The following is an 18,634-nucleotide window of genomic DNA, read 5'->3' on the forward strand; positions in this document are numbered from 1 at the left end:
CAAATCAGATTTTTTGAGCCAACTGTCCAATGCAGTTTTTTAGCAAGTGTCCAAATCGTATTTGGCCTTGTTCAGACTAGGCCACATCATTGACTCATCTGACAGGTTGCAGTCGTAACAACGTTGGCGTCCTCCAGAATGTGTAGTGTTCAACGTCATAATTGCAACAGCGGTAACACATGAAATACTTTCATGAATGGATTTGTTTTGAGCCCCTCAAGCTTTGCTTGTGTGGCGCTATCTACCCACTGACCAATAAGGTAATGCGTTTCCTCCTCTGCTCAGCGACTCCTGTTTTCAATTTCTACAATGTGCTCCATTAGTTACCGCTCCGGACCTCGATTGGCGTGCTCTGCTATGGCGGATTGGGTCACTCGCATAGAGTGAGATCACAAGCATTGAAAACAGATTAGTGTGTTTGGAGCTGTCCAGACTGATTTGTATCCGGTCCAAATAGGATATGAAACTATACCTACCAAATGTGGTTTCAATCCATCTCGCGAAAATAAATCATGTGCTTTGTGACTGCTCAGACTACAAAAAAGCAACAAGTTTTAATCTAGATGGGCTAAAATTCCCATTTTGGCTGGCAATCTGAACAAGGATTTATATAGCTCGCTTGAAATTGCTATCACTACACAAACACCTCAGTCTATGTGCATTATATCGGACTTATTTGGCCTTTTATTTAGTTGAGTATTCAGTTGGGAAACAACATTTGTTTAACCAAGGTACCTATTTTTTACAAAAATCCCACAATTAACCAGTACGGCAAAATGTAAGAAAGAATGTATGCACCAAAATAAGGAACTTGTCTACTCTCAATTTAGTAACAAATGTACTTTGTATATAATATGTGTGTGGACAATATTGTTTGGATTATTGAAAATCGCCCTGTGCTTGATTGTCATTGAGGGTCTCTTCCGCAGGTCCGTTTTACAAGGCTGATCGCAGGTATTTTTAGGCCGTTTCACCAGGTAATCGTGAAGACTTGAGGTCGCACTGTGTAATGTGATGAGTTGCGCCGGCCACCCGTGTTCACAATAAAAAGTTTGGAGTAAAGTAAATGACTTGAGTGGTTATTTCCCTGGGTGAAGTTACCACTCAAGGAATATTTTGAGTCTTCAGTTTATGAAATTATGTAAATGTAACAACACAACATTAAACAGCATGCAGATGTTCAGGATGAACAGGTTTAACTCTTGTGCTATTTGAGTACACACGGTGTATTTGTCCTTGGCAGGAGTCATGTGGAAAGGTGAATTCCAGAGCTTTTTATTCCTCTCCAGGTGCTCTTAGAGGAATGTGGTTAAATTACTTCCTTGTAGCAGTAGGGTGGAGACTTTGAGGTGTAGACCTATTTCAGTAATTCTCACTTCCCTGTTTACAGGAAGGAAATCACAAGGCAGCAAGACATTTTAATTCAGAAGTCAGATTTTCACACCATCAGGTAAAAAGTATTTATGTGATTAACTTTAACCCATCTTTGATTAACGTGTACAGTTTATCATCTACAGAGATATGTCAATTACGCACAGAGTGACGCAAAGGCTATTATTTTGTTCATTCTGAAAAGCAGCAAATACTGTCTGTGCTATTATACGTCAGTTTTATTGTAAATTTAAGTTACGTATCAAATGCAAACAAGGACTGTGTGCATCTGCGTTAGTTGACTGTGCCCATGATATATTCCTATAAATCCATATCTACTATAATGTATTTTCCATTGTTCAGAATGTATTTTGTTTTAGTTGTCTCTTTGTTTCCTTACATCATATGTAGATAATTGTTTGATCCAGCTGTTTTCACCAAGGGTTAATTGCCTGTTCAGTTCCAATGCTTTATGTAATTTTTGTGTTGTACAGCAGGGGTCACCAACCTTTTTGAAACAGAGAGCTACTCTTTGGTTACTTGAAAACGCAAAGGTCTACTAGCATGATACACGCTTCTGAAATATGCAATTGGATGAAATGGTCTAACCAGTGGTTTGCCGTCAAAGCCGTCAATGCTAGCCTACCATAATCAAGAAATGATGATATAGATAAATATATTCTTGCTATTTTAGCCCACAATGGCCGAAGGAGGAAAGGAGGTCACTCAGTAGTGAAGTAGACTCAGTAGGTGTGAAGTACATGGCCCGCTACTTGTCTTTAATCATAGTCATTGTTTAATAAAAGACCAAGTGTGAAGTTTTATATATATATACAGTGAACCCCCGGTTATCGCGGTTAATGGGGACCGAGACCACCCGCGAAAACTGAAAATCCGCGAAGTAGCGTCGCACCTTCAAAAAAAAAAAAAAAACACCGTGTATATATATACTTCGCACCTATATATATATATATATAGGTGCAAAGTAGCGGCACACCTTCAAAAATGCTTAAAAAAAAAAAAAAATATATATATATATATATATATATACTGGTAGAGAGAGAGAGAGTGAAATTCATGTTATAACAAAAAAACAAATTATTATTAAAACTTATTATTTTTTTATTCCCCAGCCATTATTTTTGTATTTATTCAATTACTTCTTTTTGTATTTATTTAATTACTTCGACTTTTACCTGCTGGTACGCCGTCCGGTGTGCCCTGTGAATGTTATGATCCTCCAGCAGAACTGGAGGATTGAACAGGACTCTCCAAACGCAGACCCGGGAAAAAAGGTGGTGATACAAAGATATTTATTATCACAATATAGTCAGTGTAATCAGCGCGTCTCGCAGCAGCTGACGACATGGCTCGAGACGATCGCTGGAGGAACGCCCACACAGCTGAAAAAACAAAAACACACGCGGCATGACAGGCACGGATCATGACAGTGAAATGAAAGGTGGCATTCTTCATTTATTTATTTATTCATTTATTCATTCATAACTGACAGCCTCGCGCTCCGCCGGTGCCCGGGCGGAAGTTGTTTCTCTTCGGCTTGACAGCCACACACGCCGGCCGGTCTCCTTCGGAGCTCACGCACGGTCCCGAACGAAGCAAAATGTCGCCCCCGATCGTGTCCGTCGCCACCAATCGTGTCCGGGGGAACCTGTTCTTCTTCGTCCACTCTCTTCTTCGTCCACTCTCTTCTTCGTCCACTCTCCTCTTCGGCACACGCCCGCCGTCTAACCGCTTCAGCGCCCCCTTGTGCCGCTCGCCGAAACTACAATGCTCCCGAATATTTTTTAGACCCGCGAAGCACTGAACCCGCGAAAGGTGAACCGCGAAGTAGCGGGGTTTCACTGTATATATATATATATATACATATATATATATATATATACATATATATATATATACATATATATATATATATATATATATATATATATATATATATATATATATATATATATATATATTTAGTTAATGAACCTTAAAAGCCAAACTTACTCCAATGCATGTTCGTTTTTTGTACTCAAGAAGAAAAGGGTCAAAATAACTGATTAGAGTTCCGATATTTTAGTTTCTTCGATTTCTGGAGTTCAGGAAATAGTACAAATACAGATATCTGGGCGGCTTTTTCTTAATCTCACGAGAAACTGTACTCGAACGAGCGCAATCGAAAAATGGCGCGCTGATCTCAGCCCAGCCTCACATTTTCTAGGAGGTTTTCTATGTCATGTGTCATGTAGGTTGAATCGGTCGTCCTTGCTCCTTCCCCCGGCCCGTTCCACGTTCCACGTCCACTGCTGACCTTCTCAGGCAGGCGGCAGTCTCTCAGTCTCTCCTTCCCCTGTAATCTTGTTGGTGTGCAGATTGTGTGGTTGTATGTTTTCCCAGATCAACTTGTTATGTTTTTTGGTGTTATTGATAGCGCCCCTGTGACGTCCCCCAACTTGAAATGTTTGTATCTTCTATGGCCGATGTGGAGAATGTGTTTGATCGTATTTGTCCATGAAGTGCTATCTGGTTTGTCATCAGTTTGACCTGAGAAGATTGAATCTCTTTGTTCTGAATGAGAGTGTGGGTCATGAAAATACTATGTGTGCAAGTTTGAGGTCTTACATTCAAACTAAGTAATATAAATTTAGCATATGAGAATAATATAATGAATCAGTAAACGCCATGACTACAATCCTTGTCAATCCTATCTATGCACAGTACTTTCATTTGATAAATGCTTTTTGTTTAATCAATGTTTAACATATTCAGTAAATATGAACCTGCTAAATTAAATAATTGACCTTCTGTCCCGTAAGTGTTTAAAATAATGCAGGCAATTGTAATACAATCCTTCAATATATATATATATATGTCCCAGCTATCTGCGGGCAGTAGGCGGGGGACACCCTGAACTGGTTGCCAGCCAATTGCAGGGCCCACAGAGACGAACAACCATCCGCGCTCACACTCATACCTAGGGGCAATTTTAGAGTGTTCAATCGGCCTGCCATGCATGTTTTTGGAATGTGGGAGGAAACCGGAGTACCCGGAGGAAACCCACGCAAGCACGGGGAGAACATGCAAACTCCACACAGGATGGCCGGAGCCGGGATCGAACCCACGCCCGATGCTGTCTCTCACTGTGAGGCCATCATGCTAACAAGTCGGGGCACCGTGCTGCCCATCTGATAACGTAAATGGGCCTATTTTGTATATTGTATATATTCTCTGCTGTTTGGGTTAAATTCTCTCCATACGTGCACAATTCCCATTTTGCTCATTAGTGTGTTGATTTATATGTATACATATATATATTTATATAAATATAAATATATATATATATATATATATATATATATATATATATATATATATATATATATATATATATATATATAGAGCAAATATGTAGGTGTGTGTGCGTGTGCAATTATTAATACAAGTAGTGTATAAAAACATGATTAGAAATACACAAACTGATTACATAAAGTTACTTGAGGTTAATGTGGTCTTCAGCTTATCTTACATTTTAACAGTACGTTAAAAGATCATAAAAATTTATTTTTCTTTCTAATGTTTCAAAATTAATCACTTTATCGAAATGACGAGGTGTTAAGTTTACATCCGTGGGGCCAACTACAGCTAATAAAGCAAAAGAATATTATTTCCTGTTTTCTGCCAAATATTTAATACGTTAAATATGCTGTGAAACTGCTGCCTTAATTTCGCCACCCATCCAATGCTACGCCAGTGCCCTTCATGCTATATTTGTTAAACAATATAAAGATGGAATGCTAATCAATTGCTCTTTGTGCTCTCAACAGTCACAATGCTGTACACAGAGTTACTGCAATTCTGGAATGAGTCAGTGCATGCAATGGATAACAAGGACTGGCAAGGCGCTCTGGAAAAGCTGGAACAGATCACGGAACCTACATCTCGCACTCTTTTCAATGCTGCATCAGCACACCTGTCTCTGGGACACCTGGAATCTGCCCTTAAGGTGAATTGCATGCTTTGGTATACAGTCTTGTAAGAGTAAACCTGATTAACAGACACAGCATATACTGTGGTTTGAGTTGAAACAAAATGTTTCACTGGCTCACATAAAGCCAGACTAAACTTTGCCTGTTTTAGGTCAATTGGGATTAACTAAGAAAATAATTTACATTTGTTAAATGCTAAAATCATCAGAGAAGGGTTTTTATTTTTTTGTTACTTTCTTCAAAGTCATAAATTTATATGACATTTCATTAATATTTGGTACCATTTCTTTTAAACGCAAAGTCCCGGGCCAAAACAATAAATATCAAATCGCAAGATTCCCACCATAGTTGACAGAAATTTTGTCCCATTCCTCCTGGCAAAACTGGCGTAACTGAGCCAAGTTTGTAAGCCACCTTACCCCGCCCATGCTTTTTCAAGACTGCCTTTAAGATTTCAATAAGATTGAGACCAGGTCCTTGTGATGGTCACCTCAAAACATTGATTTGAACGTTCTTAAAACAATTTGTAACTAGTTTGGCAATATGCTTTGGGATAGAGTTGAGCAATTAATCGAAATTCAATTATGATTACTATACTCAACGTTATAAAAATGGCATAATCATTAAAAAAAACTTGGTATTATATATAAAAATACTCATACATACATTAAAAAAAACAACAACATAAGTTAATCACAAGTAAACTCAAATGCAGCACTGTTTGTTTATACAAGGAAACCATACTTGAATTTATACATTTTCCCCTTCGTTATTTAAAAATAACTACTCATTTTAAAATGTGTGTTTGGACCTTACATGTTTACAATGTTTCATAGAATTTGATTTGTCTAAATATTTTTTTACGTTTCACATTCTCTTGTTTTGCACCAAAAAAAAAAATTAGCGTTTGAATTAGACTGTTTACTGCCACCGACGAAAATGCAGTATTTGTCCAGTACCCTTTTCAATGGGAAATAGTGGAATAAGGGTCTCATCCAGCTTTCTGTGAATTTCAGATTTGTAAACCACTTATGTCAAGCAGGTCCCTGTAGGTGGTGGCTTTGCATTCCTTTGGCATTGAAAACAGCACAGAGTGGAGAATAAAGGCTAGGCGGTGAATCTCGGCATGTCATGATAATCATGAGAGAGAGAAATGCCAACATGTATGTCATGTAATACAACGTTAGCCTTGAGCCATGTAGAAAGTTAGTGTTGTTTAATTTTATTTTTTGTACTGTATATCTGTAAATACATTCGATGCATCAATTGTCCTTTATCGTTCTTGTTTTTGTTGTTTTATAGATTGTGGTGTAAAAAAAAAAATGGCGTCAAAGTCACTGTTCTCCTTTGGTTTCTTTTATCAAATAGAAAAGTTTGTCCGCATTTTGTTAAAAATTGGTGAAACCAATACGGTTTCAAAGAGTGTGTCAATCTTTAAATGAGGTACTAGGGCTGGGCGATATGACCTCAAATCAATTTCGCGATAAATTGAGCAATTTTACCTCGATAACGATAAATGCACGATAAATTCCCCCCATGGACCAAAATTAAAATAAATGCAGGAAATGCATATAAACTGCTTTTTTTTATTGACCAACTGGTACACATTACTTTCTATGAAAAATAAAAGTACAAAAATCATTTGCATAAACATTCCAAATAGCTTGCTTTGCATGACTTGAACAATGTCACAAAGAACAGGAGAAAAAGGTACCTCTCACAAAATATTTTTCTGCAAATAGATTGCGCCAAGATGCTGTAATGCCATGTGCAAAGGCCTAGATTTATGTAAAGGTCTCTTGTAAACAATATAAATAAATCCATGTGTAAAGGAGCAAGTCGCCTGTAAACAAAATGCTAAATAAAATGAAAAAATGTAAATGAAATGCCAATGCCAAATAAACAAGTATGCATCATCAGGGAAATGTGCCGTCTCAAATACTCTGATGCGCAGTCGCCACTTGTCGTCTATGTAATGCACAGTCAGGCTCAAGCAGGGATCCATGTTGCGACTCGACCACAAGTCGAATGTGGATGCAAAATACTTGACATGCCTAAGCTCCCGTCCATATTGGGAAGTACGGTTTGCGAAAAATATTTTCGTACCTCTTGCCGGCTACTTTAAATCCCGTGCGCTCCACAGTAGCTAGAGGAGCTCTTTAGCTATGTACTAGGCTATCGCGTCCACCTCTTAGACGTTCTCTCGTATGGTGTCGCCTCCGTTATGGGCTGTTGTCACTGGTCGAACCTTGCTTCTCCCTTTGAACTTTCAGCACAGCATGGTTGTGTTGTGGGTGATGAAAAAGAAAAGGTTCAACGCGCTGTTTTGGGTGCTTACAACGGACTTTGTAGTTCATGTTCTTTTGCTCAAACATCGTCTTTATGGAACTCAAAACATTTCCAAACGACAGATGTCGAATTTCTTTTTGGGACAAGCGCAACAGGAACAATTTCAACTAACGTTACTTCGTCTTCAGCCGTGTCAGCCGCTTCTTGATTTGAATCGCCAGCTACGACCGCGTGTCTGTTTTCTTTCTTGTTGGGTGGAGTCACGTGACTACACGCGCTGTAGCCGTCCATCTTAAAGGGGCATGAACATAGCCGCAGACAGACAAGACTTTTCTTTTCTTTTTTTTTTTTTTCAAACACCGAATTTACCGACATGGGCAAAATTATGTCGGTCATTGTAATAAATTTTGGTAACGGTAAATTTTTGGTTTATCACCCAGCCCTATGAGGTACATCATTTTTCTTTTTGCAAGACATTAAAAAGCTTATTCATCTTACAAATATGTGGAGTTCACGTTGACGGCTAATCCTGCAGGGTACAGATATGAACATTATACCAACGTATTTTCACCCATGTCCTTTTTTGTCTGTTTAGGCTTTAGATCTCACAATTGTCAAAGATCAACGTCTCTCAGTTGCATTCTTCCAGAGGGCAGCAGTAATGATGCAACTTGACAGGTTATACAAACATGACAATTACCATGTACCACTTTGTTGGGTTTAGTGAATCATAATAATAACAATAATAATAATAATAATATTGTGTATATGTGTGGCCATTTTCTCAGTGGATTTTATTGCAAATAGGCAATTGTCATTTTATTTATTGATTATCTCCTCAATATTAAACTCGTCACAGAGTGTACAGGTATCATTACCGTGAGAATATTTTGCAGGGTGTTCTGTAGATCTTGCATTGGGAATGAAAGAATACTTCAATGATCTCAGCTTAACATCCTTCCAATAGGATGCAGTCATGAATTAATAGGTGTCACGCAAGCTTTTATAGTTAATGTTTTATGTCATGTGTTCTGTAAAGCGCTTTGTTAATACTGCAGCTGTCGTGAAAGTGGTGCGCTATATAAAGATAAGATGAGGCCAGGCCAAGGATTTAGGTTTAGCTAGTTAAAAAAACAGCAACAAAAAATACTACTGATATGTCTAAATGCTCAGGACAGTGTTACTTACCCACACCCCATGTTGAGGATTTTCAAAGTATTTGTGTATAGACTAAATTCAATACAAATAGTTTAAATTTCTGACGTAATTTGGAAGCGTTTACTTCAACATTGGCCAGGCTGGCCACTACAGCACCATCCCACTGTCGTCATGCGGTTACCAGTGAGCAGTGGCGCAAAAAAGTATGTATGCGGCGAATAAGGGCCCACGCTAAAGTGGGCGCCAAAGCAATGGGAGGAAAATAATTTTTGAGTGGCCATTTGTATTAAACAGATGTTTGTTCACGGGTATGGTTTGATCTAATCACTCATACTAATAGAGGCACGTCACTGATAGGCGCCCCTCTGCCCCGTGACTGTCACTGGCGCACCTCCCCCTCCCGAAAAAGAAAGAGGAAGAAAGATTATGCAAGCATGAAAACCAACTTTTCAAAGTGGTTAAAAGGAGGTAGGTAAAGTTGTGATGTCAGCGTAGTAAGAGCCCCCAGAAAGTAGGTCGGTGCACCTCTGCCTGCGAGTCCGCCAAAACCTCATCAGATCACTCTGCCATCTGCTCACTTATTGGATGGGTTCTTCTTCTGTCCTGAGTTTCAGCATACTCTACAACAGGTGTGGGCAAACTATGGCCCGTTGAACGCTTTCATCCGGCCCGCCGAACTTTAAAAATTAAAATGAAAATTAAATGAATAAACCTTGTTAATGTTTTATTTTCTAAATACTGAGGTTTTTAAAATACATATATTGTTATCATGCTTTTGTTCACTTTCATTTAAAATTAAATGTAATTTTTTTCTCCGATGTGGTGACTTTACCAAAACACTCCATCCATCCGCTCCTGGTCCGGCCCCTGTGTCAAATTATAGAACTCATTGTGTCCCGCCAATCAAAAAGTTTGCCATCATCCTTGTATTTTGCTCTTTCACTTGTTCTGCGTTGCATACAATTCAGCTGGAAACAAAAACAAATACCACAATTCCCAGTTTAAGTTTTGTTAAAAGTTGTCAATTTTTAATGAGCTCTTGTATTGAGGACTACCAAAAATAAGAGCTTATTTTGAGGATGACCAAAATTGAGATCTTATTTTGAAGACTGAAAAGTTCTTTCTGTTCTGTTCTTCAATCGGGTCTACAAACAAGCCATTGTATTTACCTGCTACAGTGCAGCCAACCAGACTCAGATGGGACTCGGGTCGCTTCATTGACTTGAGCAACTTTCCCCCCACAAACCACTCTACAAGTCCCCATTTCCTTCCACGAAAAAAGAAAAAAAGTACAATACTTTAACTTTCGCCTCAAAATCCCCAAAATTCGCAAACGATTTACCTAACCTCCTTGACCAACACTACGGCATGCACAGGTGTTGTGCATAAACTAATAAGTCATGGTAGAGCTGCACGTTCAATGGTAATGCGAAACCATAGTGCCCCGACTAACCACCCGGTTACATTACGCAGTTTTTGCCTCATTTTGTATTCTAAGCTGACCGTTCTTTCTGGCTCGATGTCAACTCAACTGAAGGGGAAAAAAGGGCGGGGGGAAAGGGGGGCACCCCTCTACCCTGACTAGTTTGGGTCAGCTTGTTGAGCCACGAAAGCTTGTCAAGCGTATTCAGCGGGCTGAAAATTGTGAAGTTGATGTTGCTACTGAGCGTGAGTAGGCCATTTGGTTCAAAATATGTGGAAAGCAAAAGTTAATATCAGCAAGGACCTTTGGCTAAAATGCACTGCATGATTCTTGTTAAGGTAAGACAATTCTAGGATAGAAATTTCACCTTTGGTTTACTGGTCTTTCTCACTGCGCCAATGTTGTGGGTTTGAGTCCAGCCCTAGGTGTTCTGAAATACCTTACTACCAATAAGACTAAATTTAGAGCTTTTTGTCCTACCTGTCGTTTGTTTGGCTAAAAGTGGGGAGTACTTAATATTTCTGTTTTCATTGAGTCTTATTTGACTTTTTCATTGCCTCAAAATAATTTTGACGTGTGTTTTTGTTGAGCACATTACTCACGCAGTGTATGTATGCCACACTCGTTTGATATCGCCAATAAAAGTTATGTTTGAAAAAATATGTTTACATATTCGAAATACGTAAATTCAACTGTCAGGACGTCCTAGCTGCTTGCGTCCATGTGTATTTTACTAAGGGATTTTTTAAAAAATTCTTCCCATATGCAAGTCAACAAAACAATCTGAAATCGCACGGTAGTACTTTGGCTGTCAAATTAGTAAGCGTCTGGTAGGAAGTTTCGCACGGGTAGGACATTTTGGCAGAACACCAGTCTTCTTGCGTAGAGTTTGCGTGTTCTCCGCGCGTGTTTTTCTCTCACATTCCAAATAACATGCAAGGGAGGTTGATTGGAAGCATTAAACTGTCACCTAGATGTGATTGTGATTGTACTTGTTCGTCTTTGTGTGCCATGCGATTGGCTGGCAACCAGTCCAGGGTGTGCCCCGCCTACACGCCCGCGTCCCTCGTGAGGATGAGCGGATCAAATAATGGATGGATGGACGTAGTTATTAACCACCGTTCTGTCACAATTGTCCGCTGCCTGGCTTGTAGATCACGTTCCTCTCACAGCTTGCAGCTTGGTATTTTTTCATTTAGAATTTTTAAAGTATAATTTGTTTTGTAACAAGTATTCAGAAGATTGAGAACCATGATGAGGGGTCACAACGTCATAAGAGAGATGTAAATACCCCCTAAAAAAAAAAAAAAAATACAATAATAATTACAAACAAAAATCAACCTTTCACGGTTTTTAGCTTTTGGTGGGGGGTTATGGTCCCCATTAACTAACTTGGTAAATTAATCTTTTCTCTGTTCTTCTGCAGGTTGAATGAGGCACTGTCTGATTGTGTCTGGGCACAGAAACACTTGAGAGGAAATATCCTTATTGACTATCGACAACTTGGGCTTCGTTATAAGCTCTATAGTTGGCAGGTGCGACACAGGGCTGCACACACAATTCTCAAGTTATTTTTTTGCAGAGTCCAGATCTCAATGCATGTTCACTTCTAATTTCTTAAATTTGTGCTCAGTTTGCTAAGGCTGTTAGAAAATTTGTTACAAAAGTGACAAGTTGTCACAAATGACGAGATCACTCAACATTGAGAAAACTATAATGCTATAAAGCAGCCAAGAAGATCTAACCAAAATGTTATAAGTGGTTTTCCTTTTATTTTAAATGGCAGAGATGATGAACCTGTAATCAGCTGAAAATCAATTTCCGACCACTGCTGACTAACTGCTTAAATTGACTTTTTGGAGTTAAATTGCAAAAACCCCAAAACAAAACAAATTTCTCTGTGTAGTTTGTTTCTCATCATCAAACACTGGTATACACCAAACAAGTGGACTGAGACAACTTGAGGAAAATAGCAAACACTTCAGAGAAACTGGTTTGAAGAAATTGTGAATACAAATCTCTACAACAGCGATAGTGTTCAAAAGACATTTTGGAATCAATTCATTATTGTTAAATCTTCTAAAACATCATCCTAATCTTGAAATCTCTTCTAGGTGTTGCATAATGCAGCAGCTGTGTACTGCCGAATGGACCAGTGGGACCAAGCCAGAGATATTCTCATGTCACAAAGTGACGGGGGGAATTTAGAGCTGGCTTTGGACACTGTCCTGGTGAGTGTCATTAATTTTCAAGTGAAAGGGCACCGAACATAACCCTGAGAAACAAAAACTTGCAGCACTTCAAATATCGAGTTCAACTAGGAACCACGTTAAAGCAGATAGTGCAGCCAACAAAGCATCCCAAAAATGCAGATCAATAGGAATCAGCTACTGCACACGGAATATAATCTTGTTCACTGTTGTCAGGTTTAAAATGCCCTGACGCCTTTTTTAGACTGAATTAACTTATTAAAGATGACAGAAAACCAGAGCAAACCAGTTACAGTTTTGTTTTTGACCGTTCGCGAAGGGGAGAGGGAGCCAGGCGGGAACAAGCGTCTTGCCAGTTCAATCCCGCACACTCTCTCTCTGACTCCCCCACCACCCGCTCGGTCTTTTATTAACAACCTAAGCAGATAATGGGGGTCTGTCTTCCAGGGAGACAGGAAAGCATAAGTAACTAATTATCTGAAATTCTAGCAGGCAGGAAGCATCAATCACAGTGGTCAGTAAAGAATTCAGCCTGAGGTGAGGAATTCGAAACTCAAAGAAAAAGCTTAAATGTGTGCGTGTGTTCCAGTTGTGCGCGTGTGTGCTAAAGCAATAATGTGAGTGTCTGTGCGTGTGTGCGCAATTATAACTGATACAAATAGTGTATAAAAACATGATTAAAAATACACAAACTATTTACATATCCTCAGCCCATCTCACAACTGTTTTATTGTTTTCTTTATTTGGCCGCCTGTCAGGAGTGCGGAACCTTCTTGTGACGTGGTACTTGTAAATCCGTTGGTTTATGTACAGGGAAAAAGACGGGGAGACGGCGCTTCAGGGCGAGGCACACTTTTCTGACCGTCCTACATATGGTTGATTGACTTTCATGCTCAGCATCTCTGACATTGTACAAAAAGCTTCCATTTGCAAAGAAAGTGATCTGATCGCAAGTGAGAGTATTACCACGATTGATAATGTTGCAAATGTAAGGACAGATTATCTTATGAATACTAAATACTAAAACATCCCTGTGCGGGCTGATAAGCATCTTCTGATGAATATTTAATTGTCTGTGCAGTAACGCTGCACCTACATCCATGGGATCCTTATCAAAAGTATATGCCATGTTTGTCTCCACCTTTTGAGCGTAATGGACTTCTCATCGGCTGGATTTTTTTAAATGACAGAATTCGGTGATGCCAAAACTCACCTGCTGAATGAATGAGGAAATGAAATGGAGCGTGTGGCTCTGAAAGAGGGCGGAGACAAAGAGAAAAATGAGGTTCATGGAGAAAAATCTGGTCCCAACCAAATTTAAAACCAAAATTTTATTTTTCATCACTTTACATTCTGTACATTATATATTTATTTGGTCTATTTGTTCTGTTGTTGTTCTGGTTTATTTTGCTATGATTACTGTATCACATGTGGAGCAGAATTTGGACTCAGAAGCAGAAAGGTAAGGAGCCCTAGACATGACATGACATGCCATGGCAAAAAAACAAACAAAAAAAACCGAATTTGTGCACATTGCTGAAACTATATTGTGGACACGAACTACTACTTCATGCGCGTGGACTACTACATCATGTACACAAAATAGTAAGAACGTCATTGGTGTGCACAAATAAGTAGTTTGTGCGCACAAATTAGTAGTTTGTGCACAGCAATTTATTTTTTAATGTCATGTCTGGGGCTCCGTAGTATGGACACGAAAGTAGAAAAGTTAAAGTCTTTATATACAAAAATACAAACAACCGAGAGCAGGGCTGGATGCAGAAGGTACAGAAGAAAACTTGATGTTCTTGCAACGTCACTGAGCAACTCAATTTTAATTTTGCTTAACTTAGTCTGGTAACCATATAAAACTGGCTAATCCCATGTTCCTTTGCGTTTCATTGTTTTGTTTTTTTTGGAGATGTAGATGTGACTTTTAGTTTGGACTCAACCCGCTATCATGATTCTGAGAATCTCTCAAAGTGCTCTCTGCATAGAGCCACCTGTGTAGCTTTCACATTTATTTTGTTCTTTTTGCATTTGTTTTTGTAGCTGAATATAAATTCTAATAACAATAATAATGAAATAAATTGATTAAAATATTTGCCACTGCTACTATTGCTACTGCATATTACATGCTGCTACAACTACTACTGTATATGCTGTAAAAAAAGATAGTCCTACTTATGTAAAAAAGGTATTTATGACCCATGATTTATGACCCTATGATTTACGACCCCCAATAAAAGTGTTTATGACCCCAATAAAAGGTGTTTATGACCCCAATAAATGGTGTTAATGACCCCATGATTTATGACCCCTATGATTTACGACTTCCGGGTAACGTCATAGCCTTTCCCACGGCCACCAGGTACGTCATAACACCGCCCATTTCCTGGTACGTCATAACCCCTCCCATTTCCTGGTATGTCATAACCCCGCCCATTTCCTGTCACTTCATGTACGGTTGCCATCTTGGTTTGTAGTTCTCAGCATCCGCCATGCTGTTTTGTAGTCATCTGTGATTGCCATGTAGGATTGTAGTCCATGTTGATAAGAAATAGCATCCGGCTAGGTTAGATATAGCATGTAGCTATGCTAAGATATAGCATGCTGTTAGGCTAAGATATAGCACCTAGGCTAAGACATAGCATGTAGCTAGGCTAAGATATAGCACCTAGGCTAAGATTTAGCATCCAGCTAGGCTAAGATATAGCACAGAGTTTAAGATTTAGCATACAGCTGGGTTAAGAAATAGCATGCAGCTTGGTTAGGATATAGCATCCAGCTAGGTTAAGACCTTTGTACCGACATTCGCAAATCATTAATGCATTGTTATTACTTTTCAATGGAGGTCTGAAATAATCATATATCATATAATCGTTGAACCAATAAATTCGGACGGGTTATTAAACAAACCATATTAAAACGGAAGGAAAGTAAACATACTTACCTTTGTGAAACGTGTCTATATTTGGACATCCGGGTAGCGAAGCATCCCCTTCCTTTGCTGAAACAAGTCTAGACATGTTACCAACCACACGGGTTATTAAAACCTGGCAAAGAATTCCTTTGTAGAAACAGGCCTCGGCATGTTACCAACGATACAAGCCAGGAGATGTACCCCTTGGACCGCCTATATTTGGACAGCCGGACGATGTCATATATCCCTCCCCCTGTCTCAAACCAGTATGTTTGAGGTTTTGGAGGGTCGTGAAAGGATGTTCTTTTTGCTGCTGTATTGAATCATAGCGGTGTCGGTGCTGATGAAACAAAAGTATTCGATCTCGTACAAACCCGAAAACATGATTTTGAAAAAATCTTCGGGTTTGTTGGTCAATTTCTTAAATGATCTCTCTGCCCATATTTTCCCCAGAGTGAATTTAGACAAAGTTTAGAAACCTGTCTCTTACCAGGATTCACTTTGATACGTTCAGGATCCAGCCGGATACCTTGATGTGTCATGTAATCATTGATGTATCTGTCCCTCCCTTCCTGATCAGTGACATTGGATGGATAGCCAGAGGCTTCCTGCTTCCCCTTGAGGAAGGTGTTCATGTAAGCTTTAAAAATGTCGTTGTTGTTGTTGTTGTTGTTGTTGGGCTGGCGCCTGGGCGGAACCTCCCAAGGTTCGCCCAGCTAGCGCAATCACCTTCTGCGGCTCGGTGGAGAGGCCGTTGTGAGGGGGAGGTGCGTCGCCGAAAATCCTCTGCCGGAGGGGAATGAGTCGGGGGCACCGCAGGAGCCATAGCCAAAAGGTGGCAGGAGATAGTGGCGGCGCCCTCTCCCTGACCGGTCCTCCGGACCGAGTCGTGGGGTAATATGGGTGCCGGCAGGATACATTCGTCGTCGACGGGGGACCGCCGTCGTTGCTCACTGATTCGAAATGCCACACCTCCACAATTTAAACCAATCTGTATCCAAGGTCAAGAGCCTTGTTGAACTCAATGGTCACCCAAACACCAAGCAGAGCTCTGCTCTCATCATCATGGTGACACGATGAGGTCTGGTTGTTGATTTCGGCGCATGTTCTACAAAGAGGGAATGTTAGTTTACCTTTAGCTGTTTTGTAAGGTAACAAAGGCAGCAAGAGACCTCGTGGTGGGTAGACTTTGGCTTTGATCAGTCCAAAATATTTGTGGGGATCGTCAAAACCTTTGCGGATAATGATCGGATGACCGAGAGGGTAGGCACAGTTGCTGTTGACAAAAGAGCCTGACGGGGGGCGAGGGGGTCAGGATGTGTTTTTTTCATGCTGACCCAATATTGCTCTTTCATCACAGTGAGACGTACGCTCGGGTCCGATTTCAAGGTATCGAGTTTCTTTTGGCTGATGTCAAACAGTTCTTGAAAGGTTTGTTTTGTCAAAGGGAACCGCTCGGTCGGTGTAAAACAGTCGGGGCAACCGTGGTAAAAACTGCCTAGAAATTCAAAAACATGTTTTATACCATCTATTTCGGCATAGCCGTCCACGGTGTAATGACCGAGCTGTTTTTCACCGCCATTCAGAGCGTGTTGTATCGGCAGTTTTTGACTGTGTATGATCCACTCCAAATACTGGATGGAAGCGTGTGAGAAGGCTTTATATTGACGCCTGTAATCATCGGGTGATGCTATAGCCAATGTGCGAGGTTGGAGGTAATTGGTACGGAAAACACCCATGCAGGCTGACGTTATAGTAACAAAATTGAATGGATCAACGCCTGTCTCGTTTAGAAACTCGTTTCTAAATTTTGTACAACCCTCGGCTAGAATGTCAACATCGTTTTTGCAGTACATCAACGCTTCCTTCCTGAAATCAAAGGTTCCCCGACACTCTTTTTTATACCATTCAAGGAATTTGGCGCGGTTAGCCGCCGACATGCGGTCTACCCCATATTCGGTGGGTCGAGGGTAGGGGCCCACGTAGTCGAGATTTTCCAGCTTGCTGAAGCGGTGAGGAAAATAGCCTTTACATTGATCATCAAAACCTAAGGTTTTAGGCATCGCGCTCAGAGGCATGGGTGAAAATGACAGAGAGTCGATGAATCGGAGACAATTTGACTCTAACCTGAGGCATAAGATTTTACTGCCTGTCACAATGACTTCGGGCGTGAGACCCATGCTGATCATCGCTGTTGCAATGAGCTGGGAATCAAACGATCGGGCGTTATGGGCTATAAGAGTGGTCCCTTTGTAACGCGGATTTCTGAAATGATTGATAAGTTTTATGGCCCCACCCATTGATGCTCTTCCCCTTGGAGCAATTTTGTGCTTGTGCTTTTCAGGATCCTCATAGGTTTCAAAATCATAGAAGACGATTTTATCCCGAGGGTCTTGTTTTGCGAGTGGTTGGATATAACATTGATGACGATCCTTAGTCACATCAACATCTTTCAAGGCTGTTTTACATGACGCGCATTTAACAACTAAACAGTCATGTTTTGCCGCCTGCACATTCTTGGCCTTGTAGTAGGTAAAACCACAATCGGGGCATTTTTTGTATCTGTCACAAGCGCTGCCGATTTTTTTAACAGCTATTTTATGTTTGGCATAGCAGACGTAATTTAGACATGTTTTATTACAACCCTTACAAAGGATGGGCTTTACAGGGCGGCTTCTGCAGGCGGGGTCTGCGCAAACATCACAATGGCCGGGACATTTGTGTTGATTCATGTTGTTGTGTCCCTTGTAACAATAACAACAAAAATAACTACAGCCTAACAACCCCGCTGGATTTTTTACACCGCAAAAGTGCTGATTCTGTAAAAGCAACACCAAGACATCTGAAGCTTTGGGGTAATCTGTCTCGAAATAAAGAAACGGCCCATTCTCTCCTTCTTTTCTGTATAGAACCACAATTTTACGCCCCAAAAGCGTCTCGAATTTATGGATATCATTAAACCCGACCGGAGTCATTTCATCCAGTCCCACAGCTCTTTGATACTCGAGCGCTTGTCGATTGACCTCTTGTACCGTGAGTGAATTATCCATTAAGAGAGCTAATGAGCTAGCAAAACACAGTTGTGTACCGCGCTGATTGACCGGTACGCGCAAATGCTTTCTTTTTTTAGCAAGTATTTCGCGGTCCAAATGATGCTCTATTTTGCGTTTTTCTCCCATCCCACCTCGGTTATCATTCACAATTTGGACGACAAACTCGAGATGCCCATCAAACAGGACTTGTGCGTTAGATTGTACAAGGCGATCGA

At 40.2% G+C, this 18,634-nt stretch overlaps 1 protein-coding gene across 1 annotated transcript in view; it reads left to right on the forward strand.

Moving 5' to 3' along the window:
- The first annotated feature begins 1,385 nt into the window (after positions 1-1,385).
- The window catches only part of noxa1 (NADPH oxidase activator 1), a 31,378-nt gene continuing 14,129 nt past the window's right edge, over positions 1,386-18,634 (forward strand). The window contains exons 1-5 of the mRNA XM_088302676.1: positions 1,386-1,450; positions 5,202-5,380; positions 8,248-8,330; positions 11,660-11,768; positions 12,348-12,464. Coding sequence (XP_088158802.1) covers positions 5,207-5,380; positions 8,248-8,330; positions 11,660-11,768; positions 12,348-12,464 — 483 coding nt within the window. The 5' untranslated portion in view covers positions 1,386-1,450; positions 5,202-5,206. The remainder of the gene's footprint in view (positions 1,451-5,201; positions 5,381-8,247; positions 8,331-11,659; positions 11,769-12,347; positions 12,465-18,634) is intronic.

This window comes from Idiotropiscis lumnitzeri, chromosome 1 (genome assembly GCF_059441095.1).
Source record: "Idiotropiscis lumnitzeri isolate Australia: NSW breed Sydney's pygmy pipehorse chromosome 1, RoL_Ilum_1.0, whole genome shotgun sequence".
NCBI classification, from domain to species: Eukaryota; Metazoa; Chordata; class Actinopteri; order Syngnathiformes; family Syngnathidae; genus Idiotropiscis; species Idiotropiscis lumnitzeri.